This window comes from Nomascus leucogenys, chromosome 6 (genome assembly GCF_006542625.1).
Source record: "Nomascus leucogenys isolate Asia chromosome 6, Asia_NLE_v1, whole genome shotgun sequence".
NCBI lineage: Eukaryota > Metazoa > Chordata > Mammalia > Primates > Hylobatidae > Nomascus > Nomascus leucogenys.
In genome coordinates this window covers 95,088,572-95,111,962 of record NC_044386.1, presented here as the reverse complement: position 1 = coordinate 95,111,962, position 23,391 = coordinate 95,088,572, and the positions used below count along the sequence as shown (strand labels likewise).

The following is a 23,391-nucleotide window of genomic DNA, read 5'->3' as shown; positions in this document are numbered from 1 at the left end:
GACCCCATCTGTGGCCCCCTGTGAGTCCTCATGACCTCTGTTAACCAGGCAGCCCAGGAGGCAGTGCCGCCGGCAGACATTGTATTCTCAGTGAAGAGCCCACCGAGTGCCGGCTACCTGGTGATGGTGTCGCGTGGTGCCTTGGCAGATGAGCCACCCAGCTTGGACCCCGTGCAGAGCTTCTCCCAGGAGGCAGTGGACACAGGCAGGGTCCTGTACCTACACTCCCGCCCTGAGGCCTGGAGTGATGCCTTCTCGCTGGATGTGGCCTCAGGCCTGGGTGCTCCCCTCGAGGGCGTCCTTGTGGAGCTGGAGGTGCTGCCCGCTGCCATCCCACTGGAGGCGCAAAACTTCAGCGTCCCTGAGGGTGGCAGCCTCACCCTGGCCCCTCCACTGCTCCGCGTCACCGGGCCCTACTTCCCCACTCTCCCGGGCCTCAGCCTGCAGGTGCTGGAGCCACCCCAGCATGGAGCCCTGCAGAAGGAGGATGGACCTCAAGCCAAGACCCTCAGCGCCTTCTCCTGGAGAGAGGTATGGCTGTGAGAGAGGCCCAGGGGCTGCAGTCCAGCTCTGGGGGCAGAGTGGAGGGAGCCCTGGGGACTTCCAGTCTGGGGGTTATACACAGAGAGGAGACGGGGAGTCACATTTCAGAAGCACCTATGCTTTAAATACTGTATCTCCTTTCTTCCTTACAACTCCTCGGAGCCAGAACTTATGGTCCCCATTTTCCACCAATGGAAAATGAAGCCCTAAAAGAGTCAGTCTCCTCCTGCACCCAAAGGCAGGACACGAAGGGTGCTGCTGGGGCCTGACTGCCAGCCCTGGGCCTGCCTCTAGGTGGAAGAGCAGCTGATCCGCTACATGCATGACGGGAGTGAGACACTGACAGACAGTTTTGTCCTGATGGCTAACGCCTCCGAGATGGACCGCCAGAGCCATCCTGTGGCCTTCACTGTCACTGTCCTGCCTGTCAATGACCAACCCCCCATCCTCACTACAAACACAGGCCTGCAGGTGAGAGCATCCCTGGGACCACCCCCCATGTCTGCTTCGAGAAAGAGGCCAGCGTCCCCTAGTTCCCAGCACAGAGCTCCCCCTCTCTGATCCTCAGTTTCCTCCTCTGCAAAATGGGGACACTGCCACATGCCTCACGGGGTTGTTGGAAGGAGAGATGTGAGATTGTGCTGAAATAGAACACAGGTGGGAGGTTTTTTTTATTGGACGTTTCCAAGTATGGTAGGCAGACTTCTGAGCGGCCACGGGTGGCTGTTCCTTCTTCTGTGGCTCAGGACCAGAACACCTGACAGAATCACTTACAAGCCTTTAAGGGCAGGCATCAGGGCAGAAGCTGTTAAGTTTCCCACCTTCACCCAGCAAGTGAATGCTACGGCTTGGGTCCCCAAACTCCTGCACAAGACTGTTACATGCCCAGCAGGACAGTGCAGGGGAGGCCCTGGTGAACTTCACTCAGGCAGAGGTAAGGGCCCCACTCTGCAGGTGGAAGTTGAGGCCCAGACATGGGATAGAACTTCTCCATGGTTGCAAAAGTAGTTGTGGTAGAACAGAAAGGGCATGGCTTTACTAAGCCCACATGGCAGGGCTTTGAACACTAGCTTCTGGGGTGCGTCCTCCCCGGTCAGCAGGAGCCACTGAAGTTTCCATAAGAGGGCTGACTTGGGCTGTCTCTGACATGGGGTGCCTGGGGCGGCGGTTGGGGGGGGCCTTGGTGGTCTAGGATGTGCCCGTAGGGGGCGGCCTGGTGGTGCGGAAGCCACAGAAAAGTGGGACACAGTGCTCTGGAACCACAGGCCAGGACGGCTGTGTGGCAGCACAGCCACCAGGTGGTGCCATCCACCTGTGTTTGCTCCAGAAGCCTAGGTGCTGGGGTCCTGCCCTGCAACATTATGGCCCCTCCTGCCAGGGCTGGGCCTGAGGGCTCCCTGGGGCCAGGGGAGGAAGCCCAGGAATGCCTGAAGGCTCTGTTTTCCGAGCATGTGAGTCCCACTGCAGCTCTGCCCGCAAGTAATTGACCCAGCAAGACTGGTACCAGGACCTCAGGAACAGGCACCTGCTCTGCTTGCAAGTGGGAGGCCTGAAAAGGGGTCCCCTTTGCCCAACATGAGGAGGGCCTGTAACTGCTCTGGAAGCACCTGGGCCCATCCCATGCTGATTCTGTTCTGCAGAACAGTGACAACCATCAGCACCCCACTCTCCGCACCACCCACCCCTCCCTCAGCTGGAAGGAGGGCCTGTTTCTAAAATCCCCACTCCCACCTGTGCCTAGCCCCAGCCAAGCACACACAGAGGCTCTGAAAGGAGACCCCTCCCCCACCAGTGAGACAGATTAAGGAGCACTGTTGGTCAGCGTTGGGGGTTTCTGGGGGTGAGAACTTGGTGAGGGTAAGAGCTGGGGCCTTCCTGGGTGGGGCACATAAGCTGGCCTTGAGGGACATGCAGGACTAGGGCAGATGGAAAGCAGGGAGGCTGGGCCTGGAGGGTGATCTTCCCTGGGGTGACAGGGAAGGTGAATGCGGGAGGGCCCTTTGTTCAGGGGAGCCAGAGCGGCGCCAGCCTCGATGCCACCTGAGGGCCTTAGCCGCAGCAGGACTGGAGCCCTGGTGGCAGCCCAGGGCCAGGGAGGAAGGGGTGGGTGAGTGTGGCAAGGCAGAACCTTCACAGGCCTGTGTTCCCAGATGTGGGAGGGGGCCACTGCGCCCATCCCAGCGGACGCTCTGAGGAGCACGGACGGCGACTCTGGGCCCGAGGATCTGGTCTACGCCATCGAGCAGCCCAGCAACGGGCGGGTAGTGCTGCGGGGGGCGCCGGGCACCGAGGTGCGCAGCTTCACACAAGCCCAGCTGGACGGCGGGCTCGTGCTGTTCTCACATAGAGGTGGGTGCTGAGGGCCGGGCCTCAGGTTCCTACTGCCCATGGGGGTGCCCTGAGATGGGGAGCCAGCTCAGGCCAGCTGGACCCAATGCCCCTGTCCCCAGGAACCCTGGATGGAGGCTTCCGCTTCCGCCTCTCTGACGGCGAGCACACTTCCTCTGGATACTTCTTCCGAGTGATGGCCCAGAAGCAAGTGCTCCTCTCGCTGGAGGGCAGCCGGACACTGACTGTCTGCCCAGGTGGGTGTGCTGATCGTGGGCATTCCTGGGTGCTGGGAGCTGGGGCGGAGCTGAGGGTGGCATGCCAGGGTCACGCTGCCTCTCTGCAAACACAGGCCTGGGCCTGGCTCCCAGTCAAAATCTGATAGCCCCTTTTGCCTCTGGTAGGGTCCGTCCAGCCACTCAGCAGTCAGACCCTCAGAGCCAGCTCCAGCGCAGGCACCGACCCCCAGCTCCTGCTCTACCGTGTGGTGCGGGGCTCCCAGCTAGGCCGGCTGTTCCACGCCCAGCAGGACAGCACAGGGAAGGCCCTGGTGAACTTCACTCAGGCAGAGGTAAGGGCCCAACTTTGCAGCCACCACTCAGACACTCCCAGCCTCAGGTGGCCGCTGTGCCATGGACATCATGTGGACACGGGTGCCAGCTCCAGCATCACTGGCAGCAGAGGTTCCCGGGCCTGCCATTGTCCAGGCACTAGTGTCCTGCCCTCCAGGAGCCGCCAGGCTGGCAGGGCAAGTTCATGTTCTCAGAAGGAGGGAGAAGGATGCAGGAAGTCAGGAATACAGGGCCCTAGAGCAGGGCTGGGGTCTTGGGGTGTGGCTTCCAGAAGGAAGCTATAGCTGGACCCGAGGGTCTGGAGAGGGGGCACCATGTGGGGGCACTAGTGGTACCCCAGTAGCTGATGAGGGGCAGTGCTTGGTGGGGGATGGAGTTGGACGTGAAGCAGCTGCTGGGCCTGTGGGCAGAGGTGTGAGCCTGGGGCTCAGGTCAAGTGCCAGCCAGAGGCAGAGTGGATCCTAGGGGCAGATGAGCTGATGAAAGTCAGCTGAGTCGGCCAAGAGGGTGAAGCCGCTGTTCATCCGTCCTGGTGGCTTCAGAGACCACCAGGAAGAACTAGAGCTCTCAGCTATGGGTAGCAGCGGACTCTCTGTGATAACTGTGCCATGGGGGCCAGCCCAGTCATCACTTAAATGAACACCTCTCCCCGAAGGCAGAACAGGAGTTGTTCCATAGCAAGGCAGAGCGGGGCAGACTCTTCCGTGGGCCGTCCCGGGCAGGCGGCACATGTGATGCTCCTGCCAGGAGGTTGCGTGGGCATCTGGACCCAGCACATGATGACAGTGAATTCTAGGTAGGGAGCGGTCTTGTGGGTGCAGAGCTGACTCTGTCACTCAGGAGCCACAGCATATGGTACTGCCTCAAGTACCTCCAGAGGGGTCCCCCACTAGCCCTGAAAAAATGGCAGAGCCCACCCCTAGCCCCCTTTCCTAGCTCCCTTGCTTGGGCAGGGACCTCCTGAGCCTGGCACTCTCCCTCCTGAGAGGTGCAGATGGTATTCAGCAAGTGCAAAGCCAAAGTCCCCGCCCAGCAAGTGGCTCAGATGGGGAGCCTTTGGGCATCTGGAAGGAGGTGGCTTTGACAGGTGGAATAAAGTTTCTTGGGCTTCTCACATCAACACCTCCCAGTCCCGGGTTCTGTATTTCCCTGGAGCCCCTCTCCTGCTATGGTCCCCTCCCCACAATGAGATATTTGTCAGGCTGGTGTCTACAGCCGCTGCGTACCCTCAGTTGCTGGGAGCCTTTGTCAAGAATGCCCAGGAATGGGGAGGGCACGGGACCAGGCCATCAGCAACCCTCTCGCACTCTATAGTCCCACGTTACTCAGAGCCTCCCCGTGCCCCAGCAATATGAAGGACTAGATTGAATGGGCACCAGGGGGCCAGGCTGGCAGTGCCACCCAGGAAAGTGGGGAAGAGGCTACATGGGCTACCTGGCCCACTCAGGGAGGAGGGCAGGACTGTGTATTGTCTTGACAGCAGCCCTGTCCCACAACACTGAACTGGGCAGGGAAGGGGTCAGGTGTCCCCATTTTTCAGATAAGGAAACAGGCTCGTGGAGGGCAGGTAACTTTATTCAGAGCACATGGCAAGTAAGAGGCAAAACTTCTGCCTGCGAGTCCAGGATTTCCTTCACTGGAGGACACTGCTTGCTCCTCAGAGCTCAAGACCCTGTGTTTTGTCTCATTCCCACCCACAGAGCTCCTGTACCCAGACATCAGCTCCCACTCCCACTCCTGGGGGCTCCATTTCCTTCCTGCCCACCATTCAGCCTGGGCCAGAAGTTGCCACTGGCAGCTCTTTAGTCCTGGGCCAGATCTGGCCCACAGATGTGTTTATTTGGCCTGCACAAAGCAGCTAATACTTTGAAGTTAATTGTCAACATATAACCTTTGGGAAATGAAACGAAAAACTTGATTCCCCTTTTCTTAAAAGGCCTGTGTTCCCTCTTACAGCGAAAGCACAGGAGCAGCCGCTTCCTTTAGAACAGGTGCTAGCCCCTATTTAGATAGCTCGGCTCTCCTTCAGACTGGGCTCAGCTGCCCTTTAGCCCAGGCTCTGCTCCTCTTAGCCCAGGCTCTGCTCCTCTTAGACCGGGCCCTGCCCCCACCTCAGACTGGGCCCTGCCTCCCCTTAGCCCGGCCCTGCTCTCCCTTAGCCCAGGCCCTGCCCCATCTTAGACAGGGTCTGCCCCTGCTTAGCCCAGGCCCTGCTCCCCTTACTCGGGCCCCTGCTCCCCGTTACTCCGGGTTCTGCTCCTAGAGTCTTCACAGGTTAAGACCCTGTTAAGTTTCCATGTTACTATTGTGCAAGTCCTGTTTTTCTCTGAGAAGAAAATAGTTCCCAGTGTTTCCTAAAAGGGGAAAATAAGTCCGGGCGCGGTGGCTCACAGCTGTAATCCCAGCACTTTGGGAGGCCAAGGCGGGTGGATCACGAGGTCAGGAGATCAAAACCATCCTGGCTAACACGGTGAAACCCCATCTCTACTAAAATACAAAAAATGAGCTGGGCGTGGTGGCGCGCATGTGTAGTCCCAGCTACTCAGGAGGCTGAGGCAGGGGAATCGCTTGATCCTGGGAGGTGGAGGTTGCAGTGAGCTGAGATCGTGCCACTGTACTCCAGCCTGGCGACAGAGCAAGACTCCATCTCAAAAAAAAGGGGGTGGGGGGGGTGGGGAACAAAAGATAGGCCAAAAGAACACATTTTGATTGGAGGTGGAGGAAACCTATTTTCTTCCTGGAGTGAAGAATATTCTTTGGTGTTGAACTGCAGGCAGCACCATAGAACAGCAGTTGTGGCTGGAGTGGAAGTGAGGGGAGTTGAGGTTGCAGGGGTGATGTGGTCACAGCCAGGACTTAGTGGTCAGATGGGGAGACACTGCACTATGTGAGCCAAAGAGCCCCATAATCTTCTCTTTCAAAAGGCTCACTCTGGCTGCTGTGTTAAGAACAAAATGTAATGGGCGGGGGACTGCAGCTGGGACACAGGAAGCTGTTAACGATAATCCAGGTGAGAGATGAGGTGGTTTGAGGGAAAGAGAGGATGCAAGGGTGGTTCCAAGGGTTTGGCCTGAGCCCTTGAAAACGGAGCTATAGTCTCTGAAGCAGGATGACTGTAGGAGGTGGGGGCCAATCGGGAGTGCAGCCGGGGCAGGTTGAGTTTGAGGTGTCTACTAGATACCTGCAGAGGTGGCTGGAAACATGAGTCTGGGGTTCAGGGGAGAGCAGGCTCGGCTGGAGCTACAAATAAGGGGGTCTCAGCACAGCTGGCATTTGAGGCCAGGAGACTGAACAAGGACCCGTGGAGAGTGCCTGTAGACAGAAAAGAGCCTGGAGACCTGGCCATAAGATGTTGGGGAGAAGAGGAGGAACAGCCAGGAGAGTCTGTGAGGTAGGAGGAACCCCAGAGTGAAGAGCCCGTGGCTCTCTTGGAGGAAGGGCTGCTTGGCGGCACCAGTGCAGCTGAGCAGTTAAGAGGAGGCTGAGAGCCAGCCGCTGGATCCAACAACAGGAGGCCTCTGGTGCCCTTGGCAAAAGGAGATGTGGCGATGGGGGAGCAAAATCCTGGGTAGAGAGACCCAAGAATGCCTGGGAGAGAGTGTGGACTATGCTTTTTGAAGTTTTGCTGCAAAGAGAAGCAAAGGGGCAGGGGTGAAGTTGGTGGAAAATGTGAAGTCAAGAATAGTTTTTTCTGGCCAGGTGCAGTGAGTGCCTCCTGCCTGTAATCCCAGCACTTTGGGAGGCTGAGGCAAGTGGATCGCTTGAGCCCAGGAGTTCAAGACCAGCCTGGGCAACATAGTGAGACCCTGTCTCAACAAACGATAAAAAAAATTAGCTGGGTGTGGTAGCATGTGCCTGCAGTCCCCACTACTTGGGAAGCTGAGATGGGAGGATCACTTGAGCCCTGGAGGTCGAGGCTACAGTGAGCCATGATCATGCCACTGCAGTCCAGTCTGGGCAACAGAGCAAGACCCTGTCTCAAAATAATAATAATAATAATTAATTAAATAGCTTTAATGTAAGTGAGACAAAAGAATAGCATAGTTGCATAATGAAGGGAATGATACATCTGGGGGGAAACTGACACCATAGGAGAAAGCCAAGAGACAGTAGAAGTGGTGTCTTCAGAAGGCAAGAGGGGATAGGATCCTGTGCACAAGAGGAAGTACTCACTTTAGAGAGCAGCACAGACAGATCATTGCATTCCCCAGAGGTCAGAGAAATTAGGCGATTTCCCCAGGGTGTCAGAGCTGGGGTTTGAGCCCAGGCTCTGGCTCCAGAGCCCAGCTCTGCACTGCATTGCCTGATGTGACCCAGTGAGTTAGTGAGGGAGACAGCGGGTCACACGCACAGACCTGGGCACAGCCAGGAGAGCCCAGAGTGGGAGGAGACAGAAGAGGAGGAGGACAGACAGAGTGGGAGGAGACAGAAGAGCCCAGAGAGGAGACAGAAGTGCTCAGTGTCTGGACAACGCGGGCTGGACCTGCCTGTCACCCCACGATGGTGTCTCCCCTAGGTCTACGCTGGGAATATTCTGTATGAGCATGAGATGCCCCCCGAGCCCTTTTGGGAGGCCCATGATACCCTAGAGCTCCAGCTGTCCTCGCCGCCTGCCCGGGATGTGGCCGCCACCCTTGCTGTGGCTGTGTCTTTTGAGGCTGCCTGTCCCCAGCGCCCCAGCCACCTCTGGAAGAACAAAGGTGAATAGCATGATGAGCTGGCAAGATTGTGGGGAGGGACAATGGGAGAGGCCCAGGAGGACGGGACACAAGGCCAGGGTCAGCAGCTCCTGTCTCAGCCCCTAGGACCCGGGAAGTCACAGGGAGGGTGAGTGGGGAAGCTTTGACATCAGAGCAGGAACATGGTCCTTGTCCTCCTGGGAACCCTGAGCCCCACCTGGAGGACCTGGCTTGACGGTTGCGGGGAGGCACATCCTTGCCCTGGGGCACCCCCAGCTGAGGGTCTATCGCTCTTCCCTCAGTGGGCTGGACCCTCATAGCCTGTGTCCCACCCCCAGGTCTCTGGGTCCCCGAGGGCCAGCGGGCCAGGATCACCGTGGCTGCTCTGGATGCCTCCAATCTCTTGGCCAGCGTTCCATCACCCCAGCGCCCAGAGCATGATGTGCTCTTCCAGGTCACACAGTTCCCCAGCCGGGGCCAGCTGTTGGTGTCCGAGGAGCCCCTCCACGCTGGGCAGCCCCACTTCCTGCAGTCCCAGCTGGCTGCAGGGCAGCTAGTGTATGCCCACGGCGGTGGGGGCACCCAGCAGGATGGCTTCCACTTTCGTGCCCACCTCCAGGGGCCAGCAGGGGCCTCCGTTGCTGGACCCCAAACCTCAGAGGCCTTTGCCATCACGGTGCGGGATGTAAATGAGCGGCCCCCTCAGCCACAGGCCTCTGTCCCACTCCGGCTCACCCGAGGCTCTCGCGCCCCCATCTCCCGGGCCCAGCTGAGCGTGGTGGACCCAGACTCAGCTCCTGGGGAGATTGAGTATGAGGTCCAGCGGGCACCCCACAACGGCTTCCTCAGCCTGGTGGGTGGCGGCCCGGGGCCCGTGACCCGCTTCACGCAAGCCGATGTAGATTCAGGGCGGCTGACCTTCGTGGCCAACGGGAGCAGCGTGGCAGGCGTCTTCCAGCTGAGCATGTCTGATGGGGCCAGCCCACCCCTGCCCATGTCCCTGGCCGTGGACATCCTACCATCCACCATCGAGGTGCAGCTGCGGGCACCCCTGGAGGTGCCCCAAGCTTTGGGGCGCTCTTCACTGAGCCAGCAGCAGCTCCGGGTGGTTTCAGATCGGGAGGAGCCAGAGGCAGCATACCGCCTCATCCAGGGACCCCAGTACGGGCATCTCCTGGTGGGCGGGCGGCCCGCCTCGGCCTTCAGCCAACTCCAGATAGACCAGGGCGAGGTGGTCTTTGCCTTCACCAACTTCTCCTCCTCTCAAGACCACTTCAGAGTCCTGGCACTGGCCAGGGGTGTCAATGCATCAGCCATAGTGAACGTCACTGTGAGGGCTCTGCTGCATGTGTGGGCAGGTGGGCCATGGCCCCAGGGTGCCACCCTGCGCCTGGACCCCACCGTCCTAGATGCTGGCGAGCTGGCCAACCGCACAGGCAGTGTGCCCCGCTTCCGCCTCCTGGAGGGACCCCGGCATGGCCGCGTGGTCCGCGTGCCCCGAGCCAGGACGGAGCCCGGGGGCAGCCAGCTGGTGGAGCAGTTCACTCAGCAGGACCTTGAGGACGGGAGGCTGGGGCTGGAGGTGGGCAGGCCAGAGGGCAGGGCCCCCGGCCCCGCAGGCGACAGTCTCACTCTGGAGCTGTGGGCACAGGGCGTCCCGCCTGCTGTGGCCTCCCTGGACTTTGCCACTGAGCCTTACAATGCTGCCCAGCCCTACAGCGTGGCCCTGCTCAGTGTCCCCGAGGCCGCCCGGACGGAAGCAGGGAAGCCAGAGAGCAGCAACCCCACAGGCGAACCAGGCCCCATGGCATCCAGCCCTGTGCCTGCTGTGGCCAAGGGAGGCTTCCTGGGCTTCCTTGAGGCCAACATGTTCAGCGTCATCATCCCCGTGTGCCTGGTACTTCTGCTCCTGGCACTCATCTTGCCTCTGTTCTTCTACCTCCGAAAACGCAACAAGACGGGCAAGCATGACGTCCAGGTCCTGACTGCCAAGCCCCGCAACGGCCTGGCTGGTGACACCGAGACCTTTCGCAAGGTGGAGCCAGGCCAGGCCATCCCGCTCACAGCTGTGCCTGGCCAGGGGCCCCCTCCAGGAGGCCAGCCTGACCCAGAGCTGCTGCAGTTCTGCCGGACACCCAACCCTGCCCTTAAGAATGGCCAGTACTGGGTGTGAGGCCTGGCCTGGGCCCAGATGCTGATCGGGCCAGGGACAGGCTTGCCCATGTCCCGGGCCCCATTGCTTCCGTGCCCGGTGCTGTCTGAGTATCCCCAGAGCAAGAGAGACCTGGAGACACCAGGGGTGGAGGGTCCTGGGAGATAGTCCCAGGGGTCCTGGACAGAGTGGGGTCAAGAGCTGGAACCTCCCTCGGCTCACTCCGAGCCTGGAGAACTGCAGGGGCCAAGGTGGAGGCAGGCTTAAGTTCAGTCCTCCTGCCCTGGAGCTGGTTTGGGCTGTCAAAACCAGGGTAACCTCCTACATGGGTCATGACTCTGGGTCCTGGGTCTGTGACCTTGGGTAAGTCGCGCCTGACCCAGGCTGCTAAGAGGGCAAGGAGAAGAAAGTACCCTGGGGGGGGGAAGGGGCAGAGGAGGGTATTCCTGGCTTTTCCACTCCAACCCAGGTCACCCTTTGTCTCTGCCCCAGAGTTGAGAAAAAAACTTCCCCCCCGGTCTTTTAGGGAGATGGTATCCCCTGGAGTAGAGGGCAGGAGGAGAGAGCGCCTCCAGTCTAGAAGGCATAAGCCAATAGAATAATATATTCAGGGTGCAGGGTGGGTAGGTTGCTCTGGGGATGGGTTTATTTAAGGGAGATTGCAAGGAAGCTATTTAACATGGTGCTGAGCTAGCCAGGACTGATGGAGCCCCTGGGGGTGTGGGATGGAGGAGGGTCTGCAGCCAGTTCATTCCCAGGGCCCCATCTTGATAGGCCAAGGGCTAAACATGCATGTGTCAGCGGCTTTGGAGCAGGCTAGGCTGGGGCTCATGGAGGGTCTCAGGCTGAGGCCACTGCAGTGCCAGTGCCCCCCTGAGGACTAGAGCAGGCAGCTGGGGGCACTTGGTTCCATGGAGCCTGGATAAACAGTGCTTTGGAGGCTCTGGACAGCTGTGTGGTGTTTGTGTCTTAACTATGCACTGGGCCCTTGTCTGCGTCGGCTTGCATACAGAGGGCCCCAGGGGTCGGCCCCCCGGCCTGGCCTCAGCCAGTGGGATGGACAGGGTCAGGCAGGCCTCTGAACTTCCACGTCCTGGGGCCTCCCAGACCTCCTGTGCCCCCACCTGTGTGGGCAGGTGGGCCAGTCTTCGGGTGATGGGACCAAACCCCTTCAATTCAGTAGAGAAAGGCTAGGTCCTCTACAAAGAGCTGCAAGACAAAAATTAAAATAAATGCTCCCCACCCTAGATTTATTAGCCTGAGTTTCGACCTCCACACCCCATCCTTCCCCAGCCACCTCTCAAGGGGTTGCAGCAGCAAAGTGAAGGGAGTGGGGGGACTTCGGGATCCCAAGGCTGGGACATGGTACCAAGGGGGAGCGGGAGGAGAACCACCACAGGTCCCTCCTAGAAACTTTTACAAGGAAGGCTTCTGCTGGTCTCCACCCTCCCAACAGGAGGACCAAGGGTGCTGCTTCTCAAAGCCAGAGGAAGCAGCAAGGATTCAGAAAAGGCAGGCATCCCCGCATGTGGCCTGAGGGGCCAGCATTGGGTTACAGAGGGGTTCTGAGGCCGCGGAATCTCCAGAAGGCCCTCTCTGAGTTGCTGAGTCACCACCCTCTAGACCTCTCTTGAGGGTGTCACAGGGTTGGGGGCAATGGAGACAGATTCTGGGTCCCAGGGGATATGCCTGGCCCTGAGAGTAGGCTGAAGAGAGGAAGAGAAATGTGAGAGGCCTCTGAGCGCAGCCAGGGTCAGTGGGTGGAGAGCCCCAGCCAGCCTCTGGCAGCTGACCTGCATCTGGGGACCAGAGTCACCTCTTCCCTGCGTCCCAACATCTGAAACATTTGAACCAGGAATGAGAGCAAGAGAGAAGGCTCCTCCCCACCCTGCCCCTGGACTGCCCCTCCTATGACGCCTCTCGCGTCTCAGCGTCCAGCCTCCTAGGTCCTCCTCCACTCTGAGAGGCTTCGGGCAGGAGGCCGGGTACATCCTGCTGTTAGGGCCCCCAGAGGACCCAGGGGAGACTAACAGTCAGGGAGGGGAAGAGGGCTGTCACACAGCAAGGCACTTCTTGCCACACTGAAAAGCAGTACTCCCCAGGGAGGGTGACCAGAGCCCCAGAGATCCCTCTGCACCCTGAGCTCACTGTGCTCAGGGCTCCGCGTAAGCTCGCTCAGTTCCTTCTACAAGCCTGGTCTCTCTGGCACCCCAGGCCAGCCTGAGGCAGGGGCCTGGCCAAGGGTGTCTCCACACCATATCCCCTCCCAGGAGCTCGGGCTGGAGCCTCAGGGCCCTGATATCTGGAGCAAGTCTCTACCCAGGGTGACCAGTTTCCCTGGAAGTGTAAGCTGAGAAGAGGGTGACAGACCCAGCAGGCAGGATCTGGCCTGGTCTCCGATTTCCCCCAGAGGACTGAGGATACACTCTACCCACACAGCCTGGCCCGGCCTGCCCTGCCCCTAGGGAGCTGGCACCAGCTGACACGGTTCCAGCTCCTCTGAGCCTGTGCGGGACAGTGGGCTGGCACCCACGGCACTGTGCCAGCAGCTCTGCTAGGACCTGGGAGAGGGTCTTTCATGGGCACACCAGAGCTGAGAACCCAACCTAAACGTGGGACCTTGGTTTATGTAAATCCCTTGCCCCAGGGCTTAAGGGGCTTGTCTCCACTTTACAAAGTAACTCACCATCCCCCTCCTTTAAGGAGCCAGTTCCTCCCAGGTGCTGGAGATAACAGCCAACCCGTGTGCAAGTGTTCAGGAATGTCTGGGAGCTCCTGACCCTCTCCACACAAACACACATATACAAATGCATAATGTGCCTTCGTGCACGCCACTGTATATGTGAACACAGACTCATGCATGACCTTCAGACACAACACAGAGATAAATACCTACCTACCTAAGACACACACGCATACGGGGGGTCACACACAAATTTCAGAAGTATATGCTCCTCACCTGGGGCCCCCTGCAGTCCCAGCTAGCCTAGTTGAGCAAAGGAGTCAGGATTTTCTGCCCATTAAGGCACTCAAGCTGACATCAGCAGAATTGCAAAATGAGCCCACGGGTGGGGGAAGGGGACAGGGTAGGAGTTGCCAGAGGGGCCCAGATCCCCAGGACCCCAGCTTAGAAACCCTGCCCACCACCCTAAGTGGCTTAGTCTCTCAGGTGCTAGAGAAGGGGCTCCCTCTGAGCCCTTCTCTGCATCCTAGAAGCCAGTCCTTTAAGTGGGTTGCTCTGGCAGCCAGGGGGCCCACTGAGCTGGCACACTCATCCCCCAATAGGAAGACAGAGAAGTGCTTCCGCCACCCCACACCGACCTCCCCTGACCAATGAGAACTGCCAGGGCTGCTGACATCTTCCTCCAGGCCCTGAAGATTCCAGATCTCAAAGAGGTGGAGGTTCTTCCTGGGCAGAACTCCAGACATCTCTGGTTGATCTCCCATTCCTGGCTGTAACGTGTCGGGAAGCCCTGGTAAGTAGGTGGAACCAAGATAGAGAACCAGACCTGCTGGGCTCCTCTACATAGCTCCACTCCGACCCTAGGGCCTCTCATAGGTAACGCCATCCCTGTGGAGTTACCACTAAGATTGGTCAGGCAACAGCAAGAGTATTTTGTGCCAAAAATGCAGTGGAAGATGTAGATAGGAATCCAATCAGCCCTTCCTGAAGAGCCACAGGCATGCCAGTGAATAACTACCTAACCCTGACATGTGCCTTCACCCAGCGGTGTGAGCAGGCCAGTGAGGGGAAGCCCAGAGTGGGAGGGCTCGCTGCCTCTGCCTGCTTCCTCCTCTCCTTAGAGAAGGCTGGTCCTTTCCATGGAAGGCCCAGCCACATGGCAGCTAAAGCTGGGCATGTTCAGCTACATCCTGGTTACATTTCTATTCTCAGTGTAATGAATTACAGTATTTAACTGATGGCTACTAGCCTCACAAGGGGCGTCAGCTCCTTAGAGGGCCCTCTGTGGCCACCAAGATAATTGGTGGGTTGTGTTGTGTTCCTTCACGTTCCAGATGTCCTGTGAGCCCCTAGAGACAGAAGCAGCCCTGGATTAAATCGGCCAGTTGCCAAGAAGGACTTTTTTACCCAAACACAGCCTCAGCAGGGGACTAGGGTGGTTCCCCTGCCTGCCAACCTGAGATCTGCGCTCTGTTAGTCCAGAGCCTGGAGCTAACCCCAAGGCTTCCTTCTGATGCCTCGTGAGATTGCGAAGGGCCCAAGAGACACAGTCTCTGGGTCTTGCAGACTCAAATTCAATGCGTTGCCTAAGTCTTTGCTGCTCAAATGGAGTCCATGAACTGGCAGCATCGGCGTTACCTGGGAGCTTGTTGGAAATGAAGACTCTCAGGCCCTACCCCAGAGTAGCTGAATCAGACTGTGTTTTAACAAGGTCCCTGGTGATTAGAAGACACATGACACAGTGTAAGTCCTCACTGAAGTCCTCCCCTCACCCTTTAATTAGGGGGACACTAAAACGGGAGAGGCAGGGCCCAGGCCAAGATCATACAGTGAGCTAGTGGCTGAGCTGGAAGAGGGGTCAGACCTGGAGCCCTGTCTCAGGGTTTTCTATTCCACTTCAGCTCTCACTCTTGCAAAGTCCCCACATCCGCTGCAGGTTTGGAGGGATGGGTTCTGACATGGGTTCCTTCCCAGGGGACTCCAGTGAGGACAAGACAGGGAAGCAGAGGAGGGTAAGACCAGCAGCCAGATCTGATCCAATGGGGAGGCTCTGCAGGAAACAGCCTACTCCCATCCTTACCTCCCAAAGATGGGGCACTGGGAAGTGCAGTAGCCCCACCACCCCACCTTCTGTAATCTGGTTGCTCCTTCCCTTCCTGTCCCCTCCCTGCCCATCTGGTCTCACCTGTCAGGGGAAGAGATGAAGGGAAGTGTCCGGCCAATGTCACTAGTCAGTGCCTGTGTCATGCACAGGGCCTCCCCCGTGGAGGAGCAGGGCAGCCAGTGGGAGAGGGGAAAGAAGCCACCTGTCACACTGCCAGCCAGGCCTCGTCAGAAGGAGGGCACGGGACACCCAGAGCTCTCTGTCCCGCAGAGGTGCCACACTGTCTCTCCTGTCCACAGAAGGAATGCTGGTCTATGGCCCCCAGCCTGTGGGCTATCCTGGTGCTGGGAGTGCCTTTGGGACCCCCACCAACTCCACTCACCTCCTGGGTTGTTGAGCCAAAGCCCAGGTGAAGGCCCCAGACCCCCACACCCTGCAGTAGGCATCGTTCAATTCTATACACTCCACTAAGGCAGCATGTAGCCTGGCCTAGCCACTGCTGTGCCCATGCTAGGTACACAGTAGATGTCCAGCAAACATCTACTGCCAGATACAGCACCCCCTTCCCTCAGACATGCCCTCAAGCCAAGAGGCCTCTGACCACCCATCCTACCCAGACCTCTCCTGGGTTCCCACTCTGGCTCCCCTGCTCCCCTCACCCCCAGGGTTGCTGGCTGGGCTCTCGATGGCTGCTCTGGCCCCAGATCTCTGCTAGGGCCCAGGCTGACCTGGCCCCAGGCCCCGAGTTTCTGTGGGGTGGATTTAATCTTTCCCTCCCAGACGCTTCCGAGCTCACTGCACACCTCCTTCAGACTCACCCGTGGCTCCCTCCCACCTAGACACCTGAGGTCTATCTGCCTGAACGTGTTCTGCCTATAGGCAGAACCCTATGGGCAGAACACGTTCACCAAATCACACGTGGGAGCTCACCACAGATAGAAGCAAAGTTAAGTGGGGCAGGAGGAGGAGATGACCCCAAACCCCCTTACACTCAGCCTCCCCACGCCCGACAGCCCTGCTGAGAACATCCAGGCTCATGGGGCGCTGTGCCAGCCAGGCTAACCACTCACAGGGCTCGCCTGATCCCAACCTTCGGGGGCAAGGGGCAGAGCAGAGCCATGGATGCCCTCACCTCTCCCCCACCCAGACGACCCTGCATTCAATCAGGGGGCCCAGAGAAGAGGTGTGACTCACCCATAGTCACAAAGCAATTCACTGGCAGAGCTAGGCCTCCTGGAGGCTTGAAACACTTCCAGATGCCAAAGATATGTCTCTCAGCAGTGGGATGCCCAGCACCTGGAGAGGCATCGGGGCCAGGCAATGGGCCAGGGATGCCAGACATGCTGGCCAGGGCAGAGACCTTCAAGAACCAGACTGCAGCAGGGGAGCCTTGTTGAGTCTTGTTGGGGAAGGTGGCGCCTGGGCTGGGGTGACCTAAAGAGCTGCTGGGCAGGCAGGCAGGTGGGCGAGGCTGGCAGAGCCTGAGTGCTCCTGGAAGTCAGTGACTCAGGTAGAAAGGCCCCTTCTGAGTCAGCCCTGCTAAAAGGTTGCCTTGTGAGTGCTGCACCTGGACAAGCGACTGGGGCAAGGCCCAGGGACCCCACGAAGGTTTGAGGCCCCAGGACCTCTGCTCCCTAATCTGCCCTGAGAAGCTCAGAGTCTGGGGGCAGAACACATGAACTGAAGGAAGGAGGGCAGAGGCAGTGACTGTCCACTTGGTGAGCTTGTACAAGTCCACCCACCTGTTCTAACTCAAGAAGGGACCACTGGTTCGAGAGAGTATTGAGCCAGGCCTGGGAGCTCAGTTCCTGCTTTCTGCCTAGAAGCCCTCCTCCTGTTCCTTCCAGCATTCATGCTATGTGTCTGGCCAGAGGGCCCCAGCCCAGCTTCTGCCCTCTCCCTGAGTGAAGATCTACCAAAACGGTATATCTGACCAAGGTTTCTTTCCAAAGGGTCAGTGTTAAGGCAGAGCTCTTAGAACAGCCCTTCACACACAGTAAATGCTCAATAAATGTTGACCTTTTTTTTTGTTGTTGTTCTTTTTTTGTTGTTTTTTTGTTTGTTTGTTTTTTTGTTTTGTTTTGTTTTGAGACAGAGTCTCGCTCCGTCTCCCAGGCAGGCGTGCAGTGGCACGATCTCGGCTCACTGCAAGCTCCGCCTCCGGGGTTCATGCCATTCTCCTGCCTCAGCCTCCCGAGTAGCTGGGACTACAGGCGTCTGCCACCACACCCAGCTAATTTTTTTTCTATTTTTTGGTAGAGACGGGGTTTTGCTGTGTTAGCCAGGATGGTCTCGACCTCCTGACCTCGTGATCTGCCCACCTCGGCCTCCCAAAGGGCTGGGATTACAGGTGTGAGACACCGTGCCCAGCTTTTTTTTTTTTTTTTTTTTTTAAATATAGAGTCTTGCTCTGCTGCCCAGGCTGGAGTGCAGTGGCGTGATCTCAGCTCACTGCAACCTCCGCTTCCCAGGTTCAAGCGATTCTCGTGCCTCAGCCTCCCGAGTAGCTGGGACTACAGGCGCACACCACCATGCCCGGCTAATTTTTGTATTTTTAGTAGAGACACGGTTTCACCATGTTGGCGCGGCTGGTCTTGAACTCCTGACCTCAAGTGATATGCCCGCCTCCGCTTTCCAAAGTGCTGGGATTACAGGCGTTAGCCACCACGCCAGGCCGACCATTCTTATTATTGGTGCTGTTATGATGGTTCCTCCCATTGAATGGCCCAGCATATGGGTCTGGCATGTTATAGGTGCTTGACAAATGGTAGAAGCTAACGTTATTGTTATTATCATAATTTATGGCAGGTATCTCGGTGCCCGACACATAGTAGGTGCTGAACAAATGCTCAGTCCTTCTTGTGGATGGCCGAATGCATGTGTTCCCCATCTGGCAAAGAGAGACGCAGGGACATTCTTCACTGGGCTGTGGCAGGGAGTGAAGTGAGGTGTGCAGCAAGGGATCCAGTTCTGGGTGGGAGCAGCTGGCAGCGCTACTCTGCCCTTCCTTCCTGCACACCCACCTCACTGATTCGGAAGGCTCTCCCTGAGGTTGGAGGTGGAGTGAGTGGGGACCATCTGGCCTACATGGTGGGGCGGTCTTGGCCTTAGGGATCCAAGAGGGAGGAACCCCAAAGAACCTGACTGCCCAGGTGGAAGGGGCAGGCCCCTCCTGGAACACAGGGGCTGTCTGGGCTGGGCCCTGAAGAAGGAGGAGAGCTGAGCCTAAGGCAGGGTGGGAGGTGGGAAGGACAATGCAGAGCCAGAGGACGTGGACCCTGGCCTCCAGGGGAAGAAGGGGCACTGGAGAGCAGGCTGAGAAGCCACTATGGAGCTCCTGGCCCGACAGTGAGGAGCCCCTGGAATGAACCTGGTGCCGGGCTGACAGCGAGGTCTTATGCCACTGCCTGCCTTCCAGGGCCAGCCTTTTAAGATACAGAACTTGCAGGGGGGGAGAGGGGGCACTGCTGGGGCACTGGGCCAGCCATCTACACCCAGTTGTCCCCAGCTTAAATGGCCTCAGTTGCCCAATTACCCAGCAGTCACCCTAGGAGCCTTCGGAGCTGGCCAGGATGGGCCACCACCACGCCTCATACACACACACTCCACACCCCACCCAGCTGATGCCAGTCCAACTGGCTGGGTTTCAATGCCAGGGAGGAAAGAGGCTGCCTGCTCTACTGGTGGGGACAGCACGGCACCCTGCTAGTAAGGAAGGTCAAGAAGGGGCTCTCTGGGTCCTCCAGAGGGCTGAGCAGACTGGTGCACATCCCTCTTCCACCCCTTCACACCCCATCCCTTGCTGAGAAAAAGGGAAATACTTCCCAGAACGAGTCATTGGGTCCCCAGGGGTGTGGGAAATGACATCAGGGAGTAGGCACGCATTTAGCCATCAGCTGCTGTGGCAACATACACATGCACACGTATCCACAGGACTGCCACATGCAGCCACGCACAAAGGCATGTGCACTCACTGACACAGCGGTGGACATGTGCGAACCAGCACTTACACACATGACCTCCCCAGAGACCTGCAGACACAGCCATGCAGACCTCCTCAGTCACCTACTGGGAGCCAGGCACTGTGCCCAGAGTTGGAGATACAGCAGTGAGCAAGACAGACAGACACCAACTCCCCAGAAAGCTGCTTTCTACTGTGGGAGACAGACCAGAAACAGCTACACTTAAAATATAACCTTTGCACTGAAGTATCCACACATGAGACTGTGTGATGCTGGATTCCACTGGAAGGCAAAGGGTGTTGGGGAGTAAAATAGGGACCCAGTGTTGAGAATTGTTGGAGCCAAGAAGTGGGCATGTGGGGTTCTGTTATATTCGTTTCTCTACTTTTGTGTATGTTTGAAACTTTTCTTTTTTTTTTTCTGAGACAGAGTCCCACTCCTTTGCCCGGGCTGGAGTGAAGTGGTGCAATCTTGGCTCACTGTAACCTCCGCCTCCCAGGCTCAAGCGATTCTCCTGCCTCAGCCTCTTGAGTAAGTGGGATTACAGGTATGCACCACCATGCTCAGCTAATTTTTGTATTTTTAGTAGAGAGGGGGTTTTGCCATGTTGGCTAGGCTGGTCTCAAACTCCTGACCTCAGGTGATCCGCCCACGTCAGCCTCCCAAAGTGGTGGGCGTGAGCCACCGTGCCAGGCCTGTATTTGCTCGGGAGACTGAGGCAGGAGAATCGCTTGAGCCCAGGAGGCAGAGGTTGCAGTGAGCCGAGATCACGCCAATGCACTCCAGCCTGGGTGACAAAAATAAATAAATAAGAGTTAAATACATACACGTTTATAACTGGCAGCTGGTAATAAGTAAAATGAAGAAAAAATAAGGCAGGGTAAGGAAACAGAGGGACGAGGAAGTTTCATTAGATTTAAGGGTCAGGGAAGGCTTCTCCAAGGAGGTGACATTTATGCAGAGATCTGAATCAATCGAGGTGAGAATCACATGTTTATCTGGGAGGAAGAACATGTGAGACAGAGAAGACAGCAAATGCAAAGGCCCTGAGGTCTGAGCAAACGCAGAAGAGGAAACCAGCAGACCAATGAGTCTGGAGTTCCATGACCAAAGTGCAGAAGGGTCTGAGGCAAGACCAGGAAGGAACCTTGTGGGTTGTGCTAAGAGTATGGAAACTTTCCTAAGTATGGCAGGAAGCCCTGAGGTTGAAAGCAGGGGAGAGACATGATTTGATTTAGAATATGGTTTTAAGGCTGGGCATGGTGCTTCACACCTGTAATCCCAGCACTTTGGGAGGCCGAGGTGGGTGAATCACTTGAGGTCAGGAGTTCAAAAATAGCCTGGCCAAAATGATGGAACCCCGTCTCTACTAAAAATACAAAAAAAAAATTAGCCAGGCAAGGTGGTGAACACCCGTAATCCCAGCTACTCGGGAGGCTGAGGCAGAAGAATCGCTTGAACCCAGGAGGCAGAGGTTGCAGTGAGCCAAGATCGAACCATTGCACTCCAGCCTGGGCAACACAGTGAGACATCATCTTTAAAAAAAAAAAAAAAAAAGAACTTTTAAAAGTTCACTCTGAGCTGGGCACAGTGGCTTATGCCTATAATCCCAGCTATGCAGGAGCCTGAGGCAGGAGAATCACTTGAGGCCAGGAGTTTGAGACCAGACTGGACAATATAGCAAGACCCTGTCTCTAAAAAAAAAATACATATTTTTATATATGTGTATGTGCACATGTGTGTGTATATGTGTACATATATATATATATATATACACATTCACATGTTTTTGTAAAAGATCACTCTGGCCCCTGTTAGACCATTAGGGAGCAGGAGAGGCAGCAGAAGGGCAGCTTGGAGGCTGCTGCAATAGTCCAGGTAAGCCTAGTGGTTTGGACCCAGGTGGTGAGAGCATCACAGTTGGGGTCTCTTTTGAGGGGCTAACAAGGCTGTGCTTGTGGATGGGATGTGGAATGAGAGAGAGGAGCCAGGCATGAGCCCAAGGTGGGCCTGAGGTTCAGGGTGAGAGAAATTGTCTTTTCCAGGCTGAGAAACACAGGGAAAAGCTCGTGTAGCTGAATGACTATAGGTACCAAGCGCCACCACAGGGACATATACGCAGGTAGGTACAGGTGCACACACTGACAGGCACCCACAACCACATAGGTGGGTCCACACACTCCAGGTACCAGATGCAGGCAGAGACTCCATCACCCCACCTCTGCCTGCCCCACCTGATGCCCCAGCCCAGCCCCAGGGCCAGAGCCCTTTTTGGCTCAGCACTCACAAGCCCCTCCCGAGTCTCAACATTTTCCTGCCAGCTCTCACTGCCCCCATATTGTCTCCTGGAGTAAGGAGGCTCCTGACTGAGCTCTTCTCAGAGACCAGAGTCCTGCTCCTGCCCCCAGCTCACTGCCCATGGCCTCACCTGTCTAGCCCCCTCCTCCACAGCCAGAACTTGACCCCATGCCCCAGCCTCGGGCCTTCCAGAAAATTCTCTCTCCACAAATATTTGCTCAGCACTCTCTGTGGGCCAAGCCCTCTGCCCTTTCACCCACTGACTTGAAGGAACACAGCCACCTCCACCCAATACCCGCCACCTGCCCCCCACAGCCACCTGTCCCTCTCCCTCCCCATTCCCTTCGATTCCCGGCACCCTTGTGTTCACACTGCGGCAGGACACTGGCCCCCGCCATGCCTAGCCCCCCAGCCTTCAAAAGGCAGCCTGGTGCAGTGGGAAGGGCATGGCTCCAAGCGCAGGCAGACCTCAGCCCAGGCCTGCCATGGGGCAGCTGTGCAATCTCGCAGTGATAATGCCTCTGAGCCACCGTCTGCTGGAAAATGTTGATAATCGGAGTTCCTACATTCCAAACAGTCATGGTACCAGCACAGAGGACTGAAAAAATGGTAGCTCTTGTGCATTCAGGCCCACCCGACCTGGCTGACCTGTGTGGCTTTGAGGATGCAGCCAGCCTGAGGCAGTGACAGCATCCACACTCGTGAACTCGTGGCCATGTGTAATCGTGATAACCATCGCTTGAGTGATGTTGGAGGAAACTGAGACTGAATGATGACCTTACCTGAGGTTACCCAGTGAATCTGTTTATGGGAGGCATTGGGTATCAGACTGGGTCTCTTAACCTTGGGCTGTGCCATCCTGTATAGGTTGGTATATGTAACTATTAGTAGCCCAGTGGACCCCTCCTGCCCTGGATGACAAGTACCATGATGGCCAGGGACCCCAAGGAATCTGCTCCCTATGGAGGCAGTGTGGCAACACAGGGCAAGGTTAAAGGTCTGGGGGTGGTTGGGGGTCTGGTTCCAGGCCCAGCTCTGCCATCTACCCACTGTGTGGCTTTAAAGGGCTTGCCCAGTCAGTTTTCCAACCTATGAAGTGGGGCTACCAACATTCTTAGCACTCTCTCTCCCCAGGGCTGCTCCAGCTCTACTCATGCTGATGACCCCAGCTGCTCCTCAGTGGCGCTGGCTGTGCAGGCATTGCCCAGATGATGTGTTCTGCTCACGTCACCCTCCTAACAGCCATCTGGAACTCCCCTCTCAGTGGAGAAACAGAAGCATGAAGCAGTTAAGAAACATCCCTACAGCAAGGCCGCACTGGGCAGGATCTGCACTTGGCTCAGCCACTCTGCAGTCCTGCCTCTGGGTGGTAGAGGGAAAGGAGTGGGGTTGGGGTGGGGCTGCTGATCGGGGGCAGGGCTATATGGAGGAGCCTTATACTCCCTTGTTCCAAACCCAGAGCACTCCTGCCAAATGGCAGCAAGGGGTGTGGGTCAGCCCAGAAGAAACTCCAGGTGCCTCCAGGCTTCAGCCAGCCTCCAACACCCAACCCTGGCACTGGCCATCTGCCTCTCAGCACAGGTGGCCCAGGCCTGGGTGCTGTTTCACACCAGCCTTGGCTACTCCAGCACCTCCCTCGCTGGACCCCATTTCCTGGTGTGTAAAATGATGGTAATCTCGGGCCGGGCGTGGTGGCTCACGCTTGTAATCCTAGCACTTTGGGAGGCCGAGGCGGGCGGATCACAAGGTCAGCAGTGAAACCCTGTCTCTACTAAAAATATAAAAATTTAGCCGGGCGTGGTGGCGGGCGCCTGTAGTCCCAGCTACTCGGCGAGGCTGAGGCAGGAGAATGGCGTGAACCTGGGAGGCGGAGCTTGCAGTGAGCCGAGATCGCGCCACTGCACTCCAGCCTGGGTGACAGAGCGAGACTCCGTCAAAAAAAAAAAAAAAAAAAAAAAAAAAATGATGGTAATCTCTTGCACATGGGGTGGTTGTAAAATAACGACCATCCAGTGCCCATCATAGTGCTGCCTGCACTGGGAGATGGTAGAATCCCCAGAGGCTGGGAGA

The 23,391-nt window shown here is 57.3% G+C and overlaps 1 protein-coding gene across 1 annotated transcript in view; it reads left to right on the top strand.

Moving 5' to 3' along the window:
* The window catches only part of CSPG4 (chondroitin sulfate proteoglycan 4), a 38,589-nt gene extending 27,068 nt beyond the window's left edge, over positions 1-11,521 (top strand). Inside the window, exons 4-10 of the mRNA XM_030814788.1 lie at positions 49-531; positions 838-1,014; positions 2,694-2,892; positions 2,994-3,128; positions 3,276-3,442; positions 7,960-8,143; positions 8,461-11,521. Coding sequence (XP_030670648.1) covers positions 49-531; positions 838-1,014; positions 2,694-2,892; positions 2,994-3,128; positions 3,276-3,442; positions 7,960-8,143; positions 8,461-10,295 — 3,180 coding nt within the window. The 3' untranslated portion in view covers positions 10,296-11,521. The remainder of the gene's footprint in view (positions 1-48; positions 532-837; positions 1,015-2,693; positions 2,893-2,993; positions 3,129-3,275; positions 3,443-7,959; positions 8,144-8,460) is intronic.
* Positions 11,522-23,391: the final 11,870 nt, after the last annotated feature.